The sequence below is a fragment of the Mesoplodon bidens genome, assembly GCF_964165515.1.
Source record: "Mesoplodon bidens genome assembly, chromosome: 5".
Lineage (NCBI taxonomy): Eukaryota > Metazoa > Chordata > Mammalia > Artiodactyla > Ziphiidae > Mesoplodon > Mesoplodon bidens.
In genome coordinates, this window is record NC_138161.1 from 3,197,945 (window position 1) to 3,225,085 (window position 27,141).

The window sequence follows — 27,141 nt, forward strand, 5'->3', positions numbered from 1 at the left end:
CCTGGGCCTGGACACCCCCAGGCGCCTCTCTCCTGCTCAGCAGCGGGGATGCAGGTGGGGATGCAGGTGGAGGGAGCCCCAGGGGCTGACAGATGCCACCTCCGGGGGCTCCGTGAGCCACGCTGAGTCCCCACCACACTCTCGGGGCCCGAGGACTGCCGCTGCCTGAGTTTTCCTTTTCAGAGGGAGGGTCTGCGTAGAAGGGGCTGCGAGGGCCACCCGAGAAGGGGCTGCTATCTGGTCAGGGGCTGCAAGCTGTATCTGTCTCTAATTTGGACATGAAAACAAGCTCAGAGAACTGGCTCTGCTGCGGCTGCAGACAGCCTAGCAGGACCCTCGTTAGCGCCATTTGAGCCGAGGGACGCGGCTTTGCAGCAATCAGAGCAGGCCTTTCAGAGAGATGGAGCACATCCCTTGCGGTGGTTCGAGGGGCCTGGGGTGCGGGCTCCGTGCACCTCGCGGGGTTCCAGTCCCGTCCTCTGCCCCACCGGCGAGAGCGATGACTGAGCGGCTCGCGGGGACAACGGTGTGCAGCCACTGCACGTGCTGCGGGACATGGACCCACAACCCGGTGCCGCGTGTGATGAGACCCGGAGGGGTCGGGGACCTGAGCACTGGTTTCTCCTGTGCTCGTTGCGGCCGTGGTCCTGAGGAGCAGGGCTGAGTCTCCCCTTTTCACTGAAAACAAGATACAGCATGATTTTCAAGCGACAGAAGAGTCCGTCTCCAGCAGCCGCCCTGTTGAAGGCCCCCTGTCTGTACGCCACTGTCATGGGCACATGTTCCCCTGCATTCATGTGTTGGAGCCCTAACTCCCAGCTCCACAGGACACGGCTGTACTTGGAGACGCAGCCTTTAGAGAGGGGCTTAAGGTTAAATGAGGTCACTGGGTGGCCCTAATCCAACCTGACAGGTGTCCTTGTGAGAAGGGGAGATTAGGACACAGACACGCACGGAGGCACAGCCACGTGAGGACACCAGAAGCAGCAGCATCTACACCTCAGGAAGAAGCGGCTCCGCCCACACCTGCATCCCGGGCTTCTGTCCTCGAGACTGTGAGAAGATAGATAAGCTTCTGCTGTCCGAGCCACCTGGTCTGTTGTGCTTGTGGTGGCGGCCTCAGGACCCTGACACATCCATCACAGCACATTATGGTTACAACAGTGTCCTCCTTGAATGTGGTCCTCCAATCATCCTGGTGAGGTGGGAGGGCCAGCGTGTCACCCCCATTTTTAGCGGAGGACCATATCAGGCAGGATGCCCTCAGTTATGCTGCAGTTAGAAACACCCCCAAAATCCCACGGCTTAAGGAATCCTTTGGGGAACCACTATGCAAAGAAAATAATTTCTCAGTAACTTGCCTTTTATTTCAATTTGGATTTTAAATACATCAGTTCCTAAAGTTGGTTCCCCGGGGAAGCTTCTGGATGGTCACACGGGGGGAAGTGCCTGCACGCTCTCTGGGTTTTCCAAGTGTGCTCTGCTTGGCCCAGGCAGGGTACCCAGTGACTCCAGGGTGGAGATGCCCTTGGGGGAGCTCCCACAAGGTCAAAGCCGCTTTCACCTGCAGGTGAGTAATCATTACCAGGAGTGTTCTAATAGGTTCTCCGTTCTTTCCTGATTAAATCAGCGATTAGTTGCAGCTGAGGTTATTTCCAACCCCCATCTGAGTACGGAGGGGATTCTCGGGCTCTCGGGCTCGGCGCCGAGAAAGGAAAGGCGCAAACACAGGGTGATGTCCCAGGGCGTCAGGAGGCTTGGCTGTGACGCAGTGCCGACGTCTGTGGATAAAGGACTCACTGTGCCTCTGCCCCCCGCCTCCCCGCCCACCAGCTCTGAGTAAGGCCTCCTTGCTGTTTCCTCACCGCCTGAGCCAAGCAAGCAGAGAACCCAGCCTTCCCTCTACATGCTGGCTTGCCCACCCTGAGCCCCTGAGCTTGCTCAGAGCGTCACCCTGGTCCAAACTCAAGTTCCTCCAAGGGCTGACCCGAGGCAAGGATTTGGGTGAAGGTCGTTTATGGTGGAGGCGACCCCAGGAAGCCCAGTGAGGAGGTGGGGGTGGGAGAGGGAAGCTGCTAGTAAGTGGTGGCATCTGGCATGCCTCTGGGCGAGGAAGCCAGTGTCTACCCACCAGCTCCCAGCCCTGTGGGGTGAACTTTGCTCTTGGGGTTTTAGAGGAGCCCGTCCATACCCCGAGAACGCCCTCAGGCAAGGGCGGAAGGGCGTGGCCCCTAGGCCTGCGGTGAGCCATTGTCTGCCATCCCCTTCGCCCTGGGGCCAGGGACTCGCTCTCCTGACTCTGGTTCCAGGTCCCCGTTCAGGAGGGCGTGGTGAGCGCCTCCAGAGCTGGACAAGGGCAGAGACAGGGCCGTCCGTCCCTGCGTGAAGATGAGCACGAACTGAGCGACCCCGGGAGAAGCAGCCGGCCTGCAGCTCCCAGGAAGCTGAGCAGTGCCAGGCCATGGTGGGCTATGGGGCGCAGCGGGGGCTCTAAGAGCGGGTGGTCCTCGACTGGAGCCTGGACAAGGGACCGAGGGGCTGGGACCCAGAGGGCCTTGGGTCTCAGTGGGTGCCCCACAGATGGGCGTCCCCGGTGGAACCCTGCCTTGCCGCCTCCGGGGACGCTGGGTGTCCGGCCCCCCGACGCCCTCCCCTCGTTCCGCGTCCTCTCGTGGGCCATCTTCCAAGTCTGCGGGCTCCCGCGTGGTCCTCTATACGAGGGGAGGTGCAGGCACACATATGGCAGCTGCTCGGCCATCCCATGATTTAGGGTCAATTTAAGAAAAACCTCGCCAGGGGGCTTCCCTGGTGGCGCAGTGGTTGAGAGTCCGCCTGCCGGTGCAGGAGCGGCTGGGCCCGTGAGCCATGGCCACTGAGCCTGCGCGTCCAGAGCCTGTGCTCCGCAACGGGAGAGGCCACAACAGTGAGAGGCCCGCATACAGAAAAAAAAAAAAAAGAAACCTCGCCTGCCGCACCATTGCTGTTTGTGCTGCAGACGCGCAGTTGGTCCAGGGAGACGGTCGGGCCGAGGCTCCGCTGGGGAGGCCTGAGCAAGAGGCCCCTCTGGCCCCTCCTTTCACCCCGGACCTACTTCCTGTTGGCTCTTCAGGCCCTGTTTCTCCTCCCACCTCCAGCCTGGGCCCCGCAGACCTGCCCCCTGGGCCCAGCCTGCCCGCCTGCCGAGGCCACCCCGGGTCTCCCTCCTGGGCTCTCGTGTCCCTTGTCTGCTGTGGGAGTGTCTCTGGGCCTGGGCCGGCCTGCTGTGCTCCCCGAGGGCCCTTCTGCACCTGCAAGGCCAAGACCCTCCCCCTGCGGGGGCCAGGCCTAGCCCCCTTCTGCAGCCAGGGCACAGAGCGGGCCAGGCCAGCTGGCCGAAGGCCGGTGAGTTGGCTGACCTCGTCCTAGTGGGCCTCAGGTCCACGGTCTTTCTGGCAGGAAGCACGTCCAGCAGGCCCGAGGGGTGGCCTTCTGTACGCATGGCAGCGGGCGTGTTTACACGGGGCTCAGGGGAGTGTACGCTGGCAGCAGTTGTGTCACGCCGGCCGGGCGGGAAGTGGAAAGCGAGGCCCGGGCGCGGGGCGCGCTGGGGGAGGGGCAGGGGAGGGGCCCGCGTGTACCTGTGTGTGGAGGTTCGTGTGTGCGCGCGGGCGGGGAAGGGTGTGAGCGTGTGCTGGGGCCGAGGTGCTGGGTCTGTGTCCACCAGGTTGACCGCGAAGGGCTGCGAGCGGTTTTCCGATTTGTGAAGTTACTTGAAAAGCCTGTAAAGGAAGAAAATTAAATCACATGTACTGAATACAATAGAATTCCAGGAAGGCAGGATTGTCCCCGAGTCCCAAACGTGGGGACCCCGCATAGCTGCTCTGTGACCCTCAGTCCCTCCCTCCCCGGATGCAGGCCCCGGGACAAACCACACGGCGCGGGTGAGCCGCCCCGCTCCCCTTAATGCCCGGCCCCGCCCTGTCCTGCTTTGCCCCCCCAGAAATTGGTGATCCCCCAAAGCAGCCCTGGAGGGGCAGTAGGAGGGGTCAGGGTGTGTGTGGGGGCAGCCTCCGTGTGACCCCCTCTCCCCCGGCCCTGCCCAGCTCCCTGGTCCCAGCCCCACCCGGGCAGCTGGCCCTGGGCTGCTCCTCTTTCTGAGGCCTGAGGATTTAGACAGAAGGGGCCGTCAGCAGCAGGCGGAGCCGGGCTTCCCCCCTGGAGACCGAGGAAGGGGACACGGCTCTTTGCCCGACGCTGAGGTGGGAAGTCCCACCTTCTCCCGCCTTTGGGCTCAGAGCGGGACTCAGATATCAGGGCTCCTGGCTCTCAGGCCTTCACGCTTGGGATGAACTGCACCGCGGGCTCTCCTGGGCCCCCAGCCTGCGGTTGGAAGCCAACTCCTCAGAGTAGATCTGTCTGTCTGTCTGTCTGTCTACCTACCTACCTACCTATTGGTCTGTTTCTCCCGAGAACCCTGACTAACACAGTGCCTGCTTTTTTGGGGGTGCTTGCATCTAACGTGACCCTCTCCCCATTGCCACCCCCCTCGTGCTGCTCTGTCAGCCCTGGGCAGGGGGCTGTGACGGGGATGGGCTCGGGCCCCTGTAGCCAGAGCCAGTGTGCATGCGGAGGGGTGGCCCTGGGGAGCCTGCACGGTCTCCAGGGAGGCCTTCCCCAGGTGGGGGGACACAGGTGCCCCGTGACCATCCCACAGCCCTCCTTGCTCTCCTTGCCGCAAGCCCGGCCCCCATATGCTCCCTCCCGCCAGCAGTGTCCTGCCCGGGCCCACAGCTGTACAGGCCTCTTATCAGGAACCTAGCGGTGCCGTCACCCTTGAACTTAAAGATAGTGGCAGTGCGACCTGGGACCCCCGATGGTGAAGGGGGAAAAGCAGCGGCGTTTACAGGGACGTCCTCCCGGTGCTTTAGGGTCTACACCTTGGGAAGGAGAAGGGGAGAGAGGGTGGGGCCGGGGCCCCTTCCTGGGTGGGGTGGGGCACCTGTGAGCTCCTCCCAGACGGGCAGTGCAGCCTCTGGGAGGGTCAGGGCACCCGCTTGGCTCACCTGCAGTGCATGACCCCGATCCCAGGTGAACGAGTTCAAAGTCACATTCCTTATCACATTTTTGAGGCCGAGGGAGGAGGACTGGAGGCCTACACCCAGAGCAGGGCCCTTGTTGCCCTCTGCCTCTTATTGCACAACCGCGGTCACTTTGACGGGCACAGCCGGTCTTTCACCAGGTGCTGCCACAGTCTCTCTGCTTTAGCCTTCACCTGTGACGTCTGCACTGTGAAGATAAGCTTTCAGATGCCAACTCATTTACTGACGTACTAGCCGCAGGTTTTTCTCTTCTGCTGGGTGGCATCGTCACGCCCGGAGAACGTGCCTGACAAAACCCTCTGATGTGACATTATGATGCAATGATCCGTAGAGCAAGGGTGCCACAGCAGTGACACAACCCAAAGGCAGTGTTTGGCCTCCAGGAAAAAAAATCCACAAAGGTAAATAAAAGAAAAATATGTGTAAGAAAGATGTAAAGGACTAAATATCCTTACTATGTAAAGAATTCTCAGAGTAAATAAGAGAAGCATTCACCCTACTAGGGGACATCTTTTGATTTTGCCCACCCAGTCCCTGTCTCCTCCATCTGCAAACAGCTGCCAGGAACCAGCCCTCTCCCACCCTTGTCCGTGAGATTTGAGGGAGGTGACCTCTACTTCCCCTCCAGAGGTGGAACTTGACACACACCTGGCCGGCGAAGGGGCTCCTGGGGTCTCTGGCTGGAGCTATGGGGGGGAGAGGCTGTGAACCTGGTAAGATGTTAGCCATCGCTGCTGCAGTGGGGTGAGCTAGCTGCCTGAGAACAAAGCCACACGGCGGGTGGTGAGGGGGAGAGCTGAGATGCTGGTGTAGACCCACCACACCCATCCCTTCCCCCAGATGTCTCTTCTTACAAGGACACCAGTCAGATTGGGTCAGAGACCCACCCATTCCAGGATGACCTCATCTCAGCTAATTCTGTCTGAAACGACCCTAATTCCAAATGAAGTGACATTCTTAGGTGCTGGGGATTAGGACTTTTGGGGGGTACACAACTCATACAACAGTGTGCCTTCGTTTTAAGGCGCAATTCCGGAATGTTCCTACTCCGACTGATTCTGTTTTCGTGTTTATCGGCCTTCGTATTTCTTCTGCGAGTCAGATCTTCTATTTTCTGTTAATGGGTCTCGGCCAAGTCTCCCTTGGTTGTGAATGACAGAAATGCAACTTGAACTGCTTGAAGCTAAAAGAGAAAGTCCGTGGTTGACGTCAGTGAAGGCTTCAGGGCACGTTAGGGTTCAGGCTGAGCTGGACCCTGGTCCTCATTCGGCGTTTCTCTGCTCTCTTCCGTCTTTTCACCAGCATCTCAGCTCTCCCCCTCACCACCCGCCATGTGGCTTTGTTCTCAGGCAGCTAGCTCACCCCACTGCAGCAGCGATGGCTAACATCTTACCAGGTTCACAGCCTCTCCCCCCCATAGCTCCAGCCAGAGACCCCAGGAGCCCCTTCGCCGGCCAGGTGTGTGTCAAGTTCCACCTCTGGAGGGGAAGTAGAGGTCACCTCCCTCAAATCTCACGGACAAGGGTGGGAGAGGGCTGGTTCCTGGCAGCTGTTTGCAGATGGAGGAGACAGGGACTGGGTGGGCAAAATCAAAAGATGTCCCCTAGTAGGGTGAATGCTTCTCTTATTTACTCTGAGAATTCTTTACATAGTAAGGATATTTAGTCCTTTACATCTTTCTTACACATATTTTTCTTTTATTTATCTTTGTGGATTTTTTTTCCTGGAGGCCAAACACTGCCTTTGGGTTGTGTCACTGCTGTGGCACCCTTGCTCTACGGATCATTGCATAATAATGTCACATCAGAGGGTTTTGTCAGGCACGTTCTCCGGGCGTGACGATGCCACCCAGCAGAAGAGAAAAACCTGTGGCTAGCCAAGGAATGACAAGCGTTGCTGAGAGCTGACAGGAGATGGGAGAGGCAGGAAGGACCCCCCCCTCGAGCCTCAGGAGGGAGCCCGGCCCTGCCCACACCTTGATCTCAGCCTTCTGGCCTCCAGACTGTGGGAGAATGGATTTCTGTTGTTTGAAGCCACATAGCTTGTGTAAAAACAACACATGTCTGAAAATAGGTGAAATGTTAAATAAATGGAAGTGTGAAATAAATATTAGACATAATGGAATATTAAACGCTAAAGATAATGTCTTTAGATAATATGACACAGAGAAATTCCCTTTATATAAATAGAAAAAACAAGATATAAAATTGTCAGAGCTGGGACTTCCCTGGCGGTCCAGTGGTTAAGACTCCACGCTTTCACTGCACGGGGCCCGGGTTCGATCCCTGGTTAGGGAACTAAGATCCCGCATGCCACGCTGTGTGGCCAAAATAAATTTTAAAAAATAAGATAAATAAAATCGTCAGAGTTGACAGAGCCCAGCTCCCGCCACTGCCCTGATGCCGTGACACTGACTGGTCCCCGGTCCTGCAGCCGGCTCTGCGTGTCACCATGGACAACAAGGAAAGAGGCTTCAACCGGGTCCCAAGTCAGCCCAGGACTCTGCGTGTACCTGCAGGCCTGGACAGAGGCGGACTTGCCCTGGGAGCACTTGGGAGTCCCTCTGTCCAGGGGTAACAAATGCTGAAGTGGGCTGGGAATGCCCAGGCTGCTAACCCTTCCTCTATTTTTTTAGGTGCTTAAACTTCTTTCGGCTTCTACATGATCTCAATACATCACATCATCGTAGGCCATCTCATGTCAGCTGTCAGCCGTTGCCGAGGGAAACCAGGAGGTGGCCCGTGGCATCCTCGTGCACCTGCACACCCATTCTGGGAAAACGGAAGGAAACCCAGCTGGTTTGGGGATCTGAGACTTTGGCGGTTCCAGTGCTGGTGGTTCAGGTCTTCAAACCCTGGTCTGTGGTTTATCTATGAGAAGAAGGTTCTGGAAACCTCCTTTGAGGCCTTGGGGTGACCCAGAGATTCCTGGCCCTGAGGCGGGGCTGGTTGGACCTTCTTCCTGGTCCAGGCACCCTGAAAGGCTCTGCCCGATTTAAAACTCTCACCCGTTCTGAGGGGTTTTAGACTGAGCTATGTCGTACACGAAAATTTTGCTTTTTTCCCACCGAAGTTTGGTTTTCTGGTTTAGCAGGAACCACCGAGCAGATGCAAGCTTGACAGTGGTGTGCTAATGCCACGGGACCTCGTCCCACTTTGTCCATGTCCTGTACCTCCGCACGGCTCATTAGGTGTCACACTGTACCTGTCAGGTGTCATTATGGGTGTTTAGTCTGGGGACGAGTTTATGGTCATTTTTATTAGTTGATGCCAGTGACGTCTTTGCCTCTTCGTGACGTAAGTCCATGTGTTTTCTTTTTAAACAAACAACAATACCAAAATCCATGAAAACCAGGTCAGAAAGAACGAAAACACCTTTATAGGCTGCACCGAAAAAGCCCGATGCTGAGCCACGGGTCCTCCTGGGCAATCAGAGGCTTCCGCGTCACCTTGGCAACCGGGGGATGAGGCCTCTCCCTTTTCCACGGCCCCCAAGCCCTGCTGTGGTGGCCTGAGCCTGCGGGTCCCCAGGGCCATCTGGGAGCCCTCGGTTTCTGAGAGTCTGCTCTTGGCCACCAGGTACCACCCTCCTCCCTGGGGCTGTGCTGTCCTGAGCAGGCTGGGCCAGGTGTCCAGTCTGGACCCCGGATGCCTCTCAGACAGCCACGGCATCTCCAAGGAAGTCGCCTGGAGAATATGAGCAGAAAGGCTTGTCAGAGTGACCAAGATGTTGGCATGGGGGAGGAGGACAACAGGGGGTTAAATCGGGGACGGTACAGCCTCCTCCATCGTGGAATTCCAGGCATGACTCTGATGGTGGTTTAATGACCTGGCAAGAGGCTTCCTCTGCAGGGCTGGCGAAAAAGGCAGGAGGTACGTCATACACGGAAGGATCTCGATACTACTTTTATAAAAAGACCGCATGGAAAAATATCAAACTGTCAGCAGCATTGCCAGTGTTTTTTGGTTTTGTCTTTACATATCTCTGTATTTTCTAAATTTTCTACTGAGTTTTCTATTGATGTTTATATTTAGAAAAAAACAAAGTCTTTATCAGAAAAGACCAGTCTGCTCAGGGAGCATTGATCTGGCTCTCACTTGATGCCGCTGAAATTGACCGGATCCATCCACAAGCCACAGGGAGAGCTGGGGCCCTGGCCTTTCCGTCACTGCCCATCCCTCTCTTGCTCACCCTGGGAACCTGCTCCCGGAACGGGGGGATCCTTCACTTCTCCCCCAAGGTCCGGAATGGGCAGACTGCTTAGACCTTCAGAGCCGTCAGGACCTGTCGCCAGGGACGCCCCCCCCCCCACTTCCTGTCCTCATCCCTCCTCCTCAGCTTGGAAGCCACACTCCAGGCCGGACTCACTGCCAGGCATCATCCCGAACTCCTTTCCCCCTCATCCTCACCTCTCTCCCCACCATCATCCTCGCCCCGCAGGGCCTCAACCCTGGTGAAGCCCACATATACCCACTTAGGCCACACCCGTCATCTGAGCGCCTCCAGAGAAAAGTCACACAACCGTTTGGGCAATCGTTTTTCAATGGACCTTCAACAATTCCAGTCCTTCCTCCATTTTGCCTTTCCGTCGTGGAGCTGGTCCGGATCTCCTCTCTCCTCTCCTCCCCCCATCAGCTGGTCCTCTCGGCCTCCCGCCCTTGGGTCCACACCCTCTGCCTTCTCTCTGTGGCAGAAACAGAAGGAGCCCCCCGTGTACGGCCACTTTCCGGCCAAAGCACTCTGTTCCATCGCTCTGACTTCTTTTCCTCCTCCCAGTGGCTGCCTTCTGAAAGCTTCTTACCCATCCTCCCCCAGCCCCCCAAACGTCTGGTCTTTATTGTCTGTCTCCTTAGCCGGATGGTGGCCCTCAGGGGAAGGCATCTCATCTGTTCTCCTCCCACTGTGCTCACAGCCCCGGAGAGCGCACGGCACACGGTAGGCACTTCACGAGCCTGGGTAGGCGCTGGTGGGTGGCTCCCTCGGCCCTGGCATGCCTGGCCGCCTCCCCTCTCTCTGACCTGGCCCTTCCCTTCCCGCGGTCCCTACCAGCCTGTCACAAAGCTCACCTGCGCTCCAGGCAGCGCCTAGCACGGTTCTCGCGAAGAGTAGAAATTCACAGATTTGGGGGATGAGTGAAGTGTGACACAAAGGCCAGTATGTACAGCGTGCTTGACGCCAGTGGGTGCCCCAGAGACAAGTAGCTGAGAACCACCCCTTAGAAGTCTGACATCTCCCAGAAGGAGTCGGGGTGCTCTGTGCGGCCCCTGCAGGAAGGAGGCCCACACCCGGCCCCACGCTGGGCTCCTGGTGCTCGTCCCCCAGGTGTCCCAGCGGCTTCTGCTCCGCAGCGTGGAGGGGTGGGACTGCTCTTCCTGACTGGGCGATGCCGCAGGTGCAACGGCGGAAACCTCGGGCGTTCCCGAGTGCCCTGCCCTCCACCAGAGGACAGAGGGTTACTGTGGGTGAGCTGCCACGACACGTGACCACCCCTGCCAGGAACCTTGCTGTTGCTGTTCTCAGGAGCCCCCCCCAGTAAATGCGATACCTCCGTCTGGCCCTTGCTGGCTCTCTGCCGCCTACCTCGGCCCCTGCAGCCCACCCCCGGCTTCCTTAGGACAGGGCTCAGAACACGGGCCAGGGAGCCAGACACCCCAAGGCCTGTCGAGGCCTCAGGTGCAGTACCAACCGTGACTAGCCCATTAGGCACACCGGTTCCTCAGTGGTGACAGGAACAGAGATGGCAAGAGAAAGCCTAGAACTTGGGGTCCCGGGGCCAGCTGGTCTGTGAATAGGAAGCTCCTGCTGCTGTGCCTCTGAAACCCACAGTGTTGGAAATCCGCCCTGCCCGTCCCATGGCTGCCTCTCCAGAACCCCGACACCTCCGGCCCAGGCCCAACATCCCCAGGACTGGGATTCCTTCTCTCCCAGCCTGCGGGGAGCCTGGACTGAGGAGTACGGCCATCACCACGGCAGTCACAGAGCAAACGCATCCCACGCGTAGGAAGCGGAGCTGTGGGAGGCTGACACACTTGGCGGTGTTGGACAGCTGCTTCACCCAAGCTCCTGAGTTGGCCTGAGAACAGCTGGGTTCTCCTCTCGCCTACTGGACCCCAGGCCAGGGGCCATAACTCCTAGACGCAGTGCACATGTGTCTGTAAGTGTGTCTGTGTCTTAAGCTCTACAGACGCAGCAGGCAGCAGAAGGGACCAGGGCCGCCCTTGAGGCCCACGGATGCTGCTGGCGGCTGATCTTTTTCTCTGAGACCTGCGATCATTGGGCTAATGCCTTCAATAAACCACACAAAACCAAGGGAAACAAAGCCAGGAGGACAGACAAGGGCCTTGAGTACCTAGGAGAAGGGTGTCAAGAAAGAAAAGTGCCTTGTCGTACTCTTGGTGACCAGGGGAAAGCCACCTGGAGAGGGATGCTGGTGTCCCCCCACCTTTAGTCCCAGAGGGGAGCAGGTTTAGGACACCCACCAGGTTGGGCACGCCTGTGAATGTTAAAGAGACCTGTTGATGGGGTCTGCAGGCTCAAGATCTAGAAACAGTAAGATGAATTCCAGAAACACTGCAGTTATAAGACAGGCTTAAGAAATTCCAAATGGAAAAGAAATCTGACTTACTGTTTCTCCCGAATCTGCAGTGGTATCTATATCTAGGTCTATGGTACCATTCTTGCAGACTTTGAGAGTATTTCTTCCACTAGGTTAGGTGGAGAATTCCTCAAGTCACTTTCTTACGTCTGTAGAAGCACGCACTTAGTATTTTTTCCTCATATTGTGTACAAAGCATGGAAGACTAGAAACATGAAAATAAAGCAAGAATTCTGGAAGGAATTACAGCCTCCAGGGGCTGAGGAGACAAGCAACAACTAAAGGCCCTTGGAAACAGAGGCTCAGCAGCAGCAAATTCACAGGGGTGCCAGGAGGAACCCCACTGTGGGATGACAGCCCTTCTGAGGTCTGCCTTTTCCTCTGCCCTGCCTGCATTGTCCAAAGAGCAGGCTTGCCGCCCAGGGGCTGGGGAATGGCCACAGCCCGCGCAGGGCTGTTCAGATGGTGGGACCCTCAGGAAGGGCTGGGAGCGGGGTCAAATGAGCCTGGGTCCAGGGACCCTCTCTGGGGAGGCAGCTTCGGCTCTTTTGCCTGCAGTTTCTATTCAGCACCGACAAAATGTTTCCAAACAGCCAGCCAGGCGTTTGCAAACATCTACGACCTTTCCAAAGACTCTGGCTAGATCTGGGGCTGGGTGGGTGAGGGGTGGAGGAACCGGCTTGCTGGATGTCACCTGGATGAGCCTGAGAAAAGCTCTTAAGTCACAGAACGAGGGACAGCAGGTGAGCGCATTCAGGTCCCTAGTCTCTTCACTCTGCGTCTCATTCTCCTAGGAAGAGATTAGCGGGGTGCTGGGACCCCCCCCCCCCGAAGGAGAGGAAGGCAGTTGTAAACTACTCAGCTTGAAGGAAGTAAAAAATATTCCTCCAAAATCTCTATGGATAAACTTGGGACAGATAACGAAGGCACTTTTGAAAGACTAAAGAAAACTCTGGGACTCTTTATGTCCTTGAAAGGCCTTTCAGAACAAACTAAACCCACAAACAACTGCCCAGGGAGGGGGTGATGGGAACTATTTGCCCAGGCCTGCAATCGGTCACCAGGAGAAGGGCATCCCAGCTCCATGAGGCGCCCTCGCCAGGCAGCCTCCTGAGAAGGTGTCTAAGTTCTGTATCCATTTCACTTAACTCTTGCTCCCAGCCCCTCCTCTGAAGTGGTACTTTTATTTAACACAAGGTAAAAATGATTGCAGGCTAGACGCAGAATTTAAATCTCAAAAGTGCTGCCTTCCTAATATTTAAGAAATACCATTCTCCATACCCTCTGTCTTCTCTTCGAAAACATCTTCTTTTCTGGTGAGGCACAAAGGAACATGCAGTGTGAGCCGTGATGCCAGTGGAAACTGTCACCCTCCGCCTTTTTCATACCCTCCTCTCGAGCGGGGACCAGGCTGCGGGCACCTCGGTCCTGAGGGCACAGGTCCCCACCCCTCACGCCCCCGCAGCTCTGGGGAAACAGCATGGTGGACCCGGCAGCGGACAAAAGAAACGGAGGCCACGGGAACTGCAGTGTCCAGCCTCGCCAGGGGTGAGGTCCTCGCCCACTGTTGACCCCGCCTGTTGGCCCTCTTGGGAGGCGCTCCCCCTCCCCAAGGGACAGGGCACTTTCGTCATCCGGACGAGTCGAGTCAAAGGCCCGACCTTTATGAGGGTGCTGCTAACTGAGTTTCCCAATACTCTGGTCCCAAGAACCGGAAGGCCTTGCTGCGTGGGGTCCATTCCACCTGGACCTAGACCTCCAGTCCCCCCGGAAATCAGCCCACTGGGCCCTTCCTCCATCACCGTGAGGAACTCCACAGCAAATAGCTGCCTCCAGTCACCTGGGGGCTTCTGACCGCTGATGTGACCCCTCCCCCGGCCCGTCCCGGGTGGGGCGGGGCCAGGCCAGGCGGGAGGACCCAGAACTACCTGCGACCCAGCCTGGGGGCTCACAGCACTCGGGCCGTCCCCACGCCCCGCGCTGGCGTAGGTTACAGAGATGCTGGCCAGCTTTCCTGTGTGGACGTTTCTAACTTCCTAAACAATTGAGGCTCCTACGGAGCAACAGTACTCGAAGTGGGCTGCCCAGGTCCTCCATGTATGCAGCTGCCGCGCTCCGGAGGGTCGCTGGTGGGTGGCAGCTCCCCTCTGGGCCTGGGTGGCCAATTTGGGGTGTGGGAGCTGGCCTGCTGTCGCCTGCAGCCCGTATGGCCCATTCTGCGAGTCTGTGAGGTCTCCCGGGCCCCACCTGGTACTTCCCCTAATAGAGGTGCCAAGGCCGAGCACTTCCAACGGAAACTGGGGGACACATGAAACCCGTACCCTGATAATGAGGAACCTGGAGTAGAAGGCTGAAGAGGACGCAGCCGCACCTGTGTTGCACTTCAGGGGGTTTCGGAACCGCGCTAGAACCAAGCCTGTTGCAGGGTGCGAGACGACGGGGACCTGGGCGAAAGCGGCCGTGCACGCGCGTGCAGGAGGGACGGCTGCGCCCGGGGACGAAAGGGTTAAGCCGCCCGCAGCGCCCGCGGCGTCCGGTAGCGGGCGCGCGCCGGCGGGAACGCGGGCGCTGGCGGGCGAGCCTCGGGCGGCCGGCGTCCCTGACGTCACCACCCCGCGGTCGCCCTGGCGACGGCCTCATCAGCGCGCGCGTCAGAGCCGCCAGTCTCTTGGCAACGGCCCGATCTCGCGCTCTCCCTCCGCCTGGCGCTCGGCCGCGCGTCGCTCCGGCGTCAAAAGGACGTCAATGGGGATGTATCAATCCGGCGGCGGCGGCGTGGGCGGGGCCGGCGGCGTGGGGGCGTGGTGGGGGCGTGGCCGGGCGGACCGGGGCGGGACGGGAGGGCGGGGCTGGCGGCGCGTGCGGCCAGAGAGCCCGGCGCTCGGCTCAGAGTTGACATGCGGCGCGGCCCGGGCGGCAGGCGGCGGAGCAGCGGGTGGCCGGGCAGCGCGAGCGGCCGAGCGGGCGGCGGGGGCCGCGGAGCGAGCGGCGTCCCGACCTCGGCGCTCCGAGGGCGGCGGAGGTGAGGCGCGGGCAGGCGGCCGCTGTTGGGCTCGGGGCTGCGGGCTCCGCGGCCCCGCAGGTGCGCGCGCTGGGGTCGCGGGCTGGGGCGCCGCCGCCTGGCTCCGCTCTGTGGTGAGGCGAGCGGCGTGAGGGGGGCGTGGGAGCGGGGGTCCGGGTTTCGGGACGGAGCCGAGGGCTAGCGGCGATCCACGCGCCCCGCAGGGCTTGGGACCGGGAGCCCGAGCCGAGCCGAGCGCGGGCGGCGGGCGTGGGAGCGGGGCGCACGCCCCGCGGGGCTCCCGGAATCCGGGGTCGCTGTGGCGCCGGTCGCCGGCGGGGGCGGGCGGCAGCGGGTCCGCGCGCCCGGCGGGCCGGGGGCCCTGGGCTCGGGCCGGCCGGCGCCGAGCTGAGCGCGCCCCCCGCCCGCAGGTGCGGCCCGGAGCCATGGTGATCATGTCGGAGTTGAGCGCGGCCCCCGCGGGCTCGGGCCAGGGACAGCAGAAACCTCTCCGGGTGGGCTTTTACGACATCGAGCGGACCCTGGGCAAGGGCAATTTCGCGGTGGTGAAGCTGGCCCGGCATCGAGTTACCAAAACGCAGGTGCGTGGGGCGGCGGGACCCCGGGGTGAACCCTCCCGGGGTGCACCCTCTGCGGGTGGACACCCCCCCTCCCCGGAGCAGGGGAAGCTGGTGGAATCCCTGCTTGTGGGGTCCTTCGTCCTAATGTCTAAACGCTGACAGTTTTTAGTTTGGAAAAGGAAAAAAATGCTTTATATTATGATTATGCATAATTTGTACAAATATTGGGGGACAGCAAGGAGGATAATGAGCAAATAACCTAGGAGTGCAGCTGGAGCCCTGTAAAGTGAGCCTGCAGAGACGTAGGACATTTATTGATCTTTGACTTTTTAAGTAATATTAATGGTTACTTTCATTATTTTCCTCCCTAACTTTTTGTGACCTTTGGGGACATAAAGTGTTTTAGAAATTAACCTACAGAAAATGAAATGTGTAAATTAGCTTAAATGAGAGGGGTTTTCTTTTTCAAACAAAATATCCTTTATCTATTAAAAATTTGTAGGTTGCAATAAAAATAATCGACAAGACACGATTAGATTCAAGCAATTTGGAAAAAATATATCGTGAAGTTCAGATCATGAAGCTTCTGAATCATCCTCATATCATAAAGCTTTATCAGGTAAGGACTCAAGTTTGCCTTCCACTGTTACTTCTGGCAAAGTGTATCATTTTTATATTTTCAACAACTTAAGTCTCTGAAGGTTGTCTCTCTTTTGGGGTGTTTGTAGGAGTCGGGGTTGATTGTATAAGGTGAACAGATTGACTTTTGTAAGCTGTGCAGTTATTTTCTTGCTGTTGGATCATAACTCAGATTTGCTTCATTAAAGTTTTGTTTGGTAGTGTTACTCATTCCAGTTTTGAATGTGTGGAGGTCGGTTGTTAAATTTACTATGAAAACAAACAACTAGATCTCTGCATTGCTGTAAGTCAACCATTTAGTGTGAAGGGACGAATCTGAGTGAAACTAGACTCTTCTGCCTTTGCAGATAATTATTAATCTTTAAAACCAGCTGCTCTTACCAGTTTTCGTAGACTTATCTGCGCAAAGGCTGCAGTGAGCATGTGTCTATCCCGTTTCAACCCTTCCATCAAAAACGGAGAGATGAGGTGCCTTTGCTGCTCTGTGAGCAGAAGGAAGCTGCCATCTAATCTGCTTTAAGAACATGCCTCACCCTGTCCATCTGTTGGTTTGCTTTGTGACTTTTTGTTCTTCCGTTGAAACTAATAAATTGTATCTTTGGAAACTAAGTGCTGATTTAATTGGGACAGCAAAGGAATCTCTTACTTAGCCAGGTGCTTCTGCAAAATGAAATCGGGTCTACTTGCAGAAGGATACGTTCTTTGCACATGTTTGATATTACTCCCAGTTGTGTTGGATATAAGTTCCTTTTGACGATTCTCACGAAACCCTGTGGATCCGAGATGAATATGGGACGGTGTGGGGATGTGTGTGTGCCCTTGGCAAGGCGAAGCTGTACAGTGTGGCAGGGGAGAGGCCTGAGGTTGAAGTGACCCCCCGGGGAGGCTGCTGCCCTGGGTTACGGTGAAGGATGAGGTGGAGTCATGGGGCTCGTGTTCCTCTAATGACAGTTTACTCAGCATCGTTAAGTGCCGAGATCGAGTCACGTGCGCTCCAGTTCGTGTTTTGTTTCTGTTGTCATTTTTGAGTCAGGCCGAGATAAGATGTTTCCTCCATGGTCACTGATGTCAGTGCCTGAGCAATGTGCCCAGCCTGTTTCCACAGGAGTGGGCTGAAGCCTGTCTGTCTTTGACTTTGACAGCGGGGATGAGCCAGAGCTTCCCTCATCTTCCTGTCCTCCGCTGACCTGTGCGGGAGGAGCCCAGTGAGCCAGACGGTCGAGGTCTTTTCTGGGGGGGAATTTTCTCATCACTCCATGAGCTGCTTTAACTGTTTGGAGGCAGGGTTCAGTGGGTAGCAGCGGCTCTGGTTTTGACACTAGTGTCTAACTTTCATCCAGCTGGCCCGGTCCCCAGAACCTCCGCGAGACGCCTCAGCTCTTTCCTCGAGGTTTTTTTTTAAACTTCAAACACGTTGACTCTTAATTCTTCCTCCGTCTCTCTTTTAAACTGAGAAAAGGGCTAAACTTACAACATGTCACTCTAGCACACATGTCCAGGCCAAGGGTAGTTACAAGTGTAGCGAAACTGCATTGTGTTTGCTTTTCTTGTTAGATTTGTGGCTCAAGGCAGTTGTCTTTAAAGTGCCTTTTTAAAGGAAGAACTATATTTTGAACCCTGAAGAGATCTTTTTCTGTAAAGATGTATTCTCTCTGTCTCCCTCTGAAATATTTTAAAATACAGACATGAGTTTGCGTTACTCCTTTCAGTACCAAAGATTTGAATTTGACCTCGTTTCTTAATTAGTTATGTTTTAAAATCTTAAAATTTTTTTTCAATGTGAAATAAAATTCTCGGTCAGTAAACGAAACTTTAAGGTGTGTTTGACATTGGCTGTTGCTATTGACACACACGCCGAGGAGTTGGCTGTACGGAGAGGAGTCTTTTGTAGCTTACCTGGCAAAGCCGGCCTCTCACAGCCTACGGTGTCAGGTCAGTAACGCAAGTGGGGCGGGGAATTTGTTATCTATTATTCAGCTCGTGCCGGCCCTGGCTTGGATAATCTGTTGCCTGTTAGGCTTCTAGAAGAAAGGCCCCACAGAATGCTTGCCATCTCTTTTACTGCTGGGGCCTGCAGAGCCTTCACTCTGGGTGAGGCAAAGTGAGTTAAAAATACCATAGAGGAGAGTTCCGATACAAGCAGATATTTTGGGGAAGGAGAGGTGTATCAGGATGGATAGGTTAGTGAGGAACTCACCTCTGATTTTCAAAAACCTTTTTCTGAATAGGGATCCCCTTTGTCTCTTTATTGCGGAAGATTTGCTTTTCTTTCCTTTTGTAAAATAACGAACATGCTCATTCTGAAGAAGTTAAAAATTTACTGGGGTTCAAGTAGATTATTTATACCGTTGGCATGTTCCCTTTATGTGGTTAAACGTTAGGTCTTTATTTTTTTAGGTTATGGAAACAAAGGATATGCTTTACATTGTCACCGAATTCGCAAAAAATGGAGAAATGTTTGGTAAGCCATGCTGATTCTTAGTATCTGTTGGAAGGCAATGTCCTGATGGCCCTCCAGTGTTGGGGTCTCCCCAGTGTCCTCTCGTTGTGCCCCAGGCGACGGCCGGGGCTTTGGATCTGGGGCTCCAGCTTCTTTCTGTCCTTCCTCAGATTACTTGACCTCCACCGGGCACCTGAGCGAGAGTGAAGCCCGCAAGAAGTTCTGGCAGATTCTGTCAGCTGTGGAGTACTGCCACAGCCATAACATCGTCCACCGGGACCTCAAGACCGAGAACCTGTTGCTGGATGGCAACATGGACATCAAGCTGGCAGGTGAGGGGCCCAGGAGTGCGCCCAGCAGGAGGGAGGTGCGTGCCGGCGAGGGGCCCCGCGCCGTATTGCACGAGCCTTTGAAACTGCGGCCCTGCCATTTGCACCGCAACTTCATCGCCTGTTTCCTTGTCTCTCAGATTTCGGGTTTGGGAATTTCTATAAGCCAGGAGAGCCTCTGTCCACGTGGTGTGGGAGCCCCCCGTACGCAGCCCCGGAGGTCTTCGAGGGGAAGGAGTACGAAGGCCCCCAGCTGGACATCTGGGTAGGAGCCACTGGTGCAGTGCCTGGGGGGTGCAGGTGCTCAGGGGGCACCGGTGCCGGGGCGCAGGCGCTGACTCAAGTCTGGTCCTCCTCAGAGCCTGGGCGTCGTGCTGTACGTCCTCGTCTGCGGGTCTCTTCCCTTCGACGGGCCTAGCCTGCCAGCCTTGCGGCAGCGGGTGCTGGAGGGCCGGTTCCGCATCCCCTTCTTCATGTCTCGAGGTAGGTGAGTGCCCGGCCTCCTGTGGGCGGGTGCGGTCACCAGCCTGCTGCCCGAGCTGTTGGGTAACCAGGATGAGACTTTGGGGGGAGGAGGAGGAATTTATTTCCTGAAATGCCTGCTTGACCATCTTCTGAGTCTGCCATCGGGCCTGGGAGCCAGTCCCATGTCACTGTGGGTTGTTTACTAGATGCCTGCGAGAGAATCCCAACCCACTGGCTGCTTTTTCTGTGCCCTACTTATAGGGCCAGCTGATGCCTATGCAGGCTGCTGCGAAGCTGGCTGGGGGCCCAGCAACAACACTCGGGGTGCTGGCCCTGTCCCCTGAGTCTCACCCCTCCCACACTGTGCTTTTCTCTTCCACTGTGGAAGGTGTTGGACAGCTGCTTCCTCACATGCTTGGTCACAGCAGGGTAGGGGAGTCTAGGTGGTGCTTGGTGTGCTGAACATTAGGACCACGTTCCCCAGGGAACCTGATCCCTCGACCCGTGGCCCTCCTTGGCGGCGGGTCTGTGCCACCCAGGCCACCGCTCCCGGCCTCAGTGTTCTTTGGGATGGTCACTTGTCTGCTCTCCACGTGCAGGGGAGCCATGTCCCCTGCAGGGACCCAGCTGGGCGGTGGGCACGCGCGTTCAGGAGGCCCTTGCGGGCTCAGTGCGCCTCCCTTGCCCCCCAGACTGCGAGACGCTGATCCGCCGCATGCTGGCAGTGGACCCCACCAAGCGCATCACCATCAGCCAGATTTGGCAGCACAGGTGGATGCAGGCCGACCCCGCCCTGCGGCAGCCGACCTGCCCGGTCTTCTCCTTGCTCGGCTACGCCTCCAGCCTGGGCAGCTATGACGAGCAGGCGCTGGGCATCATGCAGACGCTGGGCGTGGACCGGCAGAGGACCGTGGAGGTGTGCCGCCGGCCTGGCCTGCCGTGGGGAGGGTGCGCCTTCCCGGTCGGGGGTCGGGGGGCGCTGAACGGGGGAAGCAGGCGCTCGCCAGCCGGGTTAAAATGGGCGCGCGGCTGATCGCAGGGCGGCTCGCCCGCGGGAAAGGGTCTCCTCGGCCACCCCAGCACAGCGCGGGAGCGGGCTCTTCAGGGGGCTCGCCCGCCGGCCGCGCTCTGACCCCGCTTCTCTGTGCGCAGTCGCTGCAGAACAGCAGCTACAACCACTTCGCTGCCATTTATTACCTCCTCCTGGAGCGGCTGAGGGAGCTGCGGCTCACCCAGCCGCCGGCCCGCCCCGGCCACGCCTGGCAACAGAGGCCCCGGAGCGCGGACCTCAGCGGATTTGAGGTGAGGGGCAGCGCCCTCGACACCCAGCCCCGTGTCTCTGCCCTAGACTGTGTCCCCACGTTAGGAGTCCCCTGCTCGGACATGCCTGGGAGGGCACGCGGGCGGAGCCCCCAGGTCACCTACCCCCTGCCATTAGGCACTTGGTGGAGTGTCCCGTGTGAAGCGGGGCAGGGGGGGTGCCAGCCGCTCTGCTGGGGGTCAGGCCCCTGGTGCCACCACTCGGCCGATCCCCCTGGTCACCCCACACAGCGAGGCGCTGGAGGGGGCTACACACGTGTCCTGAGCCCACAGCTGGCGGCTGACGCCTGTTAACTCAGAGGGGAGCCAGCCTGGTCTGTTCCGCGGTGCTGTGTCGCTGGCAGTCGTCCCTGCCTCTGTCCCTCACGGCCTCTGTCCTCATCTGCTGGCCCCCCGGTGCCTCAGGAAGGCCCCCCCGGTGACGCTTCCCGCTCCGCCCTGCTCTGCGCGCAGCCCCAGACCTTGGGACAGCCCGTCCTGCAGGCTGAGATGGACTGTGGCCTCCGCGGCTCTCTGCAGGTGTGTGAGCACCTCGCAGGCGGTGTCCGGGGTGGGCCCACTTGGTTCCCAGCGGCGGTGACGCCCCGGGCCGGGCCTCACGGAGCGCTGGGGTCACCGGCCTGCGTGTGTCCCCGCAGCCCTTGCTCTTCCCTGTGGACACCGGGTGCCGCGGGGTGTGCCGGCGGCGCTCCGTCTCCCCCAGCAGCCTGCTGGATACGGCCATCAGCGAGGAGGCCAGGCGGGGCCCGGGCCTGGACGAGGAGCAGGACGCACGGGGGCCCCTGCCTGGCAGCACCGGCCGGAGACACACGCTGGCCGAGGTCTCCACCTGCTTCTCCCCGCGCGTCCCTCCATGTAAGCATCCCCGTGGGTCAGGGACACGCCCGGCGGGTGGGCTGTGACGGGCAGCGTCTTCAGGTTTGCCATTCCTGAAGCGCCCGAGGCCACGTGGACCATGCTTAGACCTCGCCGGTGGCCCTTGAGTGGCAGGGACAGCGTGGGGTTTAGCTGCCCCCAGGGGCCAGCAAGGCAGGTCCTCGGCCCAGGCCCCTCTGTGTCCCGGGTCCAAGCGCCACCTGTTGGCTGTAGCCGCGCCCCCAGCCCCGTGGTGCTGGCCGTCGAGGCTCCCTGGACTCTGGGGGCGTCTGGCCGTCGCAGACTTCCTACCCCCAGAGTTGAGGCTAGGGGTGGGGAGGGTACAGCTGTCAGCCCCGTCAGTGGGCCACGGGCCATCTGAGGGCCAGGGAGACGCCGCAGCAGGCGCGAAGTTCCGGGGCCAGAGCACCTGGACTTGCTGCGAAGGGTGTCGGGCGTCCCCGGGTGCGCCTGGCCTCAGCAGCACCTGCTGCTCTGCAGGTATCGTCGTCTCACCCTCCGCGGCCAGTCCTTCCGAAGGCACCAACTCCGACAGCTGCCTGACCTCTGCGGGTGACGGCCTGGCTGGGCTCAGCGGACACCTGGTTGCTCAGGGGCTGCTGAACGCCTGCTCCCCGCTCAGACTGGCCTCGCCACTCCTGGGGACCCAGTCCGCCACCCCTGTGCTGCAGGCGCAGGGGGCCCTGGGAGGAGCCGCCCTGCTCCCCGTCAGCTTCCAGGAGGGCCGGAGGGCGTCAGACACCTCTCTCACTCAAGGTGACTTCCCCTTTCGCGCCCACTTCTGCCTTCCCCGGGAGACCCGTGTGCACCCCGGGGGGCATCACTTTGTCCTTAATGGCAGGTGGCATCCCCCTCTTCTAGCTGGTCCTGGTGGAGCAGCCGTGCTCCCTGGGCAGGCCGAAGCTGCTGCCCGGCTTCTAGACGCCCTGGCTTCTAGGACGGGCTCACATGGCCTCTAGTAGCTGGTCCTAAAAGCCCAAGAGATGCTTGGATGGCGGGCATCAGCTCCTGGCTTGGAGGAGGATGGTCAGGGAGGCGCCCGCCACAAAGGCAGCCCGTACTTGGCGGCCGGGCTCTCCTGGCACCTCCCAGGGCTTGTGGGGCCCCAGCCCCCTCCCGAGGCCCCTGCACTGCTCGCGCCCTCCTTCCACGAAGGATCCACTGTCTGCCCAGACGTGTGCTTCTTCAGGGCTGGAACTGCTGTCCCAAACCAAACCCCAAAAGAGACTGATGTCCCAGCCCCAGGAGAGGGGCTGTCATGAAGTGATGGGGTGACCAGGAGGCCCCTTGACCCTGTAGGAAGGCGTGCGGGTCCCCTCATCCCACCACGTTCACGCCACTTGGCCCCGCATACTCCTCCCCACTGTCTGGAAGCCCCAGCAAGCGACGGGCCGTCAGGCCAGTGCTGGTGGACGGGTCCGTATACCTGTTGACTTTGCCTGTCCCCAGGGCTGAAAGCCTTTCGGCAGCAGCTGAGGAAGAACGCAAGGACCAAAGGCTTTCTGGGGCTGAACAAGATCAAGGGGCTGGCTCGCCAGGTGTGCCAGCCCTCCTCCAGCCGGACCTCGAGGGGCGGCCTGAGCGCCTTCCAGCTGCCCGCACAGAGCCTGGGCCTGCACGGCGGCGGGACCGGCGGCCGGGAGGGCAGGAGCCTGCTGGAGGAGGTGTTGCACCAGCAGAGGTAAGACGCCTGCTTGGCACTGGTGCTGGGGCCCGGGCAGGGCTCATGTGGCTTGGGATTTTCTGAGTGGCCTTACCCCCTGAGCCCCCGCTTCTGCACATAACCAGACAAGCGCCGCCCTGCCCAGGCTGGGGGAGATCTGTGCGCCTCCTTCCCAGTAGCTGGGGGGCGGGGGTGGGGAGCATCGGCCCGCAGTTGGGGAGGGAGGGGGCGGCGGGTAAGAATGTCACGTCTGGTTGGCATCTCTGAGCTGCTACGAAAGCAAGACGGGGAATGAAATGCCAGGAATTGCTCAGGGGATGAGTCACGCCCAGAGTGGCGTGTTCCGAGCAGCTCCAGCCCGTACTTCCACGGGGCGGGCCCTCCAGCCCTGGCGGGTGGAAACCCGATCGTGTGGGAGCTTGGCCGGGTGGCGGGGGCAGCCGCGCGCCGGCCATCGCTGACCTGCCCTCCCTGTCCCTCGGCCTGGACAGGTTGCTCCAGTTACAGCACCACCCGGCGGCCCCACCCGGCTGCCAGCCGGCCGCGCAGCCCCCCCCAGCCCCGCGGGTCCTCGCCCCCTGCGATGGCCCCCTCCTCGTGTCGGGACTGCAGAAGGAGCTGGGGCTGGGGCCCAGCCTGCTGCTGCCGTCCCCGCTGCTGCAGGCCGGGGGCTCCCCGGTGGCGTCGGCCGCCCAGCTCCTGGATGCCCACCTGCGCATTAGCAGCTCCACGGCCCCCGGCCCTGCCGCCGCGGCCCCCCGGCCACGCTTCGCCACGCTGTCCCCGAGCCTGGAGCCCACGGGGTTGCCCCAGGGGGACTGTGAGATGGAGGACCTGACCTCGGGCCCGCCGGGCACCTTCGTCTTGGTGCAGTGAGGGGCCCGGCCGGGCTGTGACTTCTCGAAGCAATAATTTCAGAGTATGTGAAGACGTTTCCGGACTCAAAGCCAAGAACTTTTCAGCAGGAAAACAAGCAATACGTTTGGTGTTTTGGCTTTTTAGTTTATTTTTTGTTTGATTTTTTTTTTCTTTCCCCTTGCACTGAGCAACTGTAACTCCGAGTAGGGACTAGAAACTTTTTGAAGAAAAATAATAATCCAGGGGCCTGTCATTGGGGCGGGTGGACGGGAAGCGGGAGGAGGGCAGCGGGTGGAGCTGGCAGCGCTGTGGTCGGGGTCACGGGGCGGGGGTCGCCGATTGCCCCCAGGAAGCCGTGGTGTGAGCCGTGCGTCCCCATTGCGTGTGTGTGCGCGTGCATGTGTTAGTGGGTTTTTTTAGTTCACAATTCTCCACTTCCTGGAACACTTATGCTTCACTTGAAAACTGTGAACTTTCTGCTTTACGTATCAGTTCTTGAAAAGCTCTAACGTCCAGCCTGAGAGAAGATAATCTATAAATTCTTGGAATTCTCTGCCCTGAAATCAGAGCCCAGAGGATAGTTTTTCTTATTTTAGAGGAGACGTTTTATAAACTGCTCGGGAGCTGGTTTTCCAGGATTCTTCGGAGGGGCTGCAAAGAGGAACCTGGGTGGGGTGGGGTGACCGTGAGGTGGGGGCTCTCCACCCCCTGCCCCGGTCACTTGGCCTGGAGCCCCAGGGCACCTCCGAGGGAGCTGGGGAAGTCTCTTCCTCCTGCACCTCTTATTTCCGCTGCTAATTAAGTTTTTATGCATTTCATTATCAGGGTCCAAAAAGAACAACTGACTTGGGGTGAAGGGGGGATCGTGCAATATGGCAATTCTGTGATGCTGGGACGGACAGGGATGGGCCGCTTGCGGTCGGGGGACGGCCCACCTTGTCCAGGCCCTGCGCTTGGTGGGCCTTCGTTTTAGGAAAATGAAGTGAGGGGTCAGGTCAGTGCTGTTCAAGCTTTGTTCTTTTTTTAAAGCGAATACTGTACATGTATATACATAGGAGACAAACATACACTACTTATTTTTTATACTTTTTACTACGTTTTTGTGTTCCTGGTTTGAACTTCCCTCTCTGGTAACGTAACAAAGCTCTGGCACCAGGTCCGTGTGGAGGCGGGGCCAGCAGGAAGCAGACCAGGCGCACGCTCACCTGGCAGGTGAACTCAGGTGGTGGCTTGGTCCGTCAGAGGCTGCTGGACTGAGCAGGAGGACCGTCCCTCCCCATCCCTGTGGCCAGTCAGCGCCGTCCCTTTACCAGCGCAGGTGCCTTCAGCTCGTGTCGGCTCTCACAGCCTGCAGTGTTAGGCCCAGGTGATGCCGAACCAGGAAGGTGGCACGTGTAGAAGCCAAAGATTGCCGGGTCCCCAGAGGCCGGGGAGGTGGCCCGGGTCTGTGCGTGTGGCTAGCTCCTGCCGGCCCCGCCGCCGCTGCTCTGTAGCTGTGTCCAGGAGTGGGACAAAGCACTGTCCTTGCACCTGGCTGCCAAGCAGTCACCAAAGCCTCCCGTGACTGGGAAGGCTTGGGCCAGGAGAGCGCCGGAGGCCCCGGGGCGCCAGCCTGGGCCTCCACCTTCTGGAGGCACCGTCGACTCCCCCGAGGCCGCTTCCCTCCTTAACGCACCTGTTCTAACGCCACTGATCAAAGGCCTCAGAACCATGACAAGCACTTTACTCTCAGCGGTTTCCTCCCGTCACCGTCAGACGTGTGTCGTGTTGTGTCCGGTGTTTGCGACACGTGTGCTGCGGGTTTCTCAGCAGCGCTGTCCCGCGGACTGGACGCGGCAGCCTGTCCCAAGGCACCACGCCATCCGATGAAGATGTACATAGTTTGGGTTTTTTACCATAATGGAATTAATTATTTTATTTCTTATGTTCACATGAGAAATGTATGCCAAATGATTAGTGGATGTATGTTTTTTAATTTAATATTTAAATAAAACATTTGGGGAAGAAACCTTGACTCCTTCCCCGGCTTCTTCTCTGTGGGGGGCTCCTTCCTTCCGAGCCGCTTCCTCCAGGTTCGATGAGTTTCAGGTCTTGGAGAAGAGGGCCAAGCAGTGCCAGCTCCCGCGCTCAGCTGAGCTGCAGGCCCAAGCCCCGACCCGCTAGGAGGGACGGGCGCTCGGGGTGGGGGCGGGAGGCCCGCTGGCGCTCAGACCCCTTCCCAGGTGGCAGCTCTGCTAATCGCTGGATGTCTTGACACCCAGGTGTGTTTTCAGCTGGTTCCTCCCCTCCCAGGGCACCATTCACGCTTCACTCTTCACCCATAATGTTCTCTGAATCCACCCAGAAATCAGGGCTTTGGAAGAATCTCACAGCCAAACTAGTTCCTGGTCTTTTCAAGTTGGCATCACCACCTTCTAGCAATAGGGCAGATGGGGCTGCCAGGAGACCAAAGGGTTCTCTTCATTTTGATGCCTGGTAGATCTTTTTTGATTAAAAAATTCTTGAACCCTTTCATACGCATTCGGATGGTCGTTATCAAAAAAACAAAAGTGTTTGCAAGGAAGCAGAAATTGGAGCCCTTGTGCATTGCTTGTGGGCAAGTTCAGCTGCCGTGGAAACCAGTATTGCAGGTCCTTAGAGAGTTAACTGAGGGCCATATCATCCAGCAATCCCAGTACTGGGCATGGACCCAAAAGAACTGAGAGTAGGGTCTCAAGCAGGTATCTGTACACCCGTGTTCATGGCAGCATGTTCACAGTGGCCAGAATGTCGAAGCAGCCCAGTATCCACCAGTGGATGGATGGATAAATAGAATGTGGTCCACCCACACAATGGAATCTTGTTCAGCCTTAAAAAGGAAGGACATTCCGACACCTGCTACAACACGGATGAACCTCGAGGGCGTTATGCTCAGTGACATAAGCCAGTTACAAAAGGACAAATATTGTACGATCCGCTTACGTGAGGTCCCTGGAGGAGCCAGATTCATAGGGACAGACAGCAGGACGGTGGGGGCCAGGGGCTGGTGGGGGGGACGGGAGGGAGTGTTTCATGGGGGCGGAGTTTCAGTCTGGGGAAGAGGGAAAGTGCTAGAGACAGATGTTGGTTACACAACAGATGGTTACACAACAACGTGAATGTACCCAAGGCCACCGAAATGTACACTTAGAAATGGTTAAGATTGTAAATTTTATGTGTGTTTAACCCAAATGAAAAGAAGAAAGATTCTTTCAGGGGGACAGTTGAGAGGTGGACAGCAGCCTCCTCGTGGAGAGTAGGGGCTCCAGGGGCCAGGA

The 27,141-nt window shown here is 58.3% G+C and overlaps 1 protein-coding gene and 1 long non-coding RNA gene across 6 annotated transcripts; one reads left to right on the forward strand and one right to left on the reverse strand.

Annotated features, from left to right (window-relative positions):
• Nucleotides 1-1,329: 1,329 nt before the first annotated feature.
• Nucleotides 1,330-13,141, reverse strand: LOC308617800. Its single transcript, XR_014015938.1, has 3 exons — nucleotides 12,955-13,141; nucleotides 3,618-3,758; nucleotides 1,330-1,564 (listed from the first exon to the last, which is right to left on the reverse strand). It is a non-coding gene; the product is annotated as an uncharacterized lncRNA (long non-coding RNA).
• A 1,413-nt stretch (nucleotides 13,142-14,554) lies between these two features.
• Nucleotides 14,555-25,859, forward strand: SIK1 (salt inducible kinase 1). Of its 5 annotated transcripts, none has more exons than XM_081234240.1 (14): nucleotides 14,555-14,695; nucleotides 15,106-15,276; nucleotides 15,758-15,874; nucleotides 18,292-18,355; nucleotides 18,505-18,666; nucleotides 18,804-18,928; nucleotides 19,023-19,146; nucleotides 19,821-20,044; nucleotides 20,281-20,430; nucleotides 20,854-20,967; nucleotides 21,087-21,303; nucleotides 21,805-22,080; nucleotides 22,774-23,005; nucleotides 23,479-25,859. In XM_081234240.1, exons 2-14 carry the CDS (start codon nucleotides 15,121-15,123, stop codon nucleotides 23,861-23,863), a joined length of 2,346 nt encoding a protein of 781 aa, XP_081090366.1. In that variant the 5' UTR covers nucleotides 14,555-14,695; nucleotides 15,106-15,120; the 3' UTR covers nucleotides 23,864-25,859. The 5 variants fall into 5 exon arrangements, with proteins under 5 accessions (XP_081090366.1, XP_081090365.1, XP_081090367.1 ...); XM_081234239.1 differs by having other exon boundaries at nucleotides 20,281-20,429; nucleotides 20,844-20,967; XM_081234241.1 differs by lacking the exon at nucleotides 20,281-20,430 and having other exon boundaries at nucleotides 19,821-20,043; nucleotides 20,844-20,967.
• Nucleotides 25,860-27,141: the final 1,282 nt, after the last annotated feature.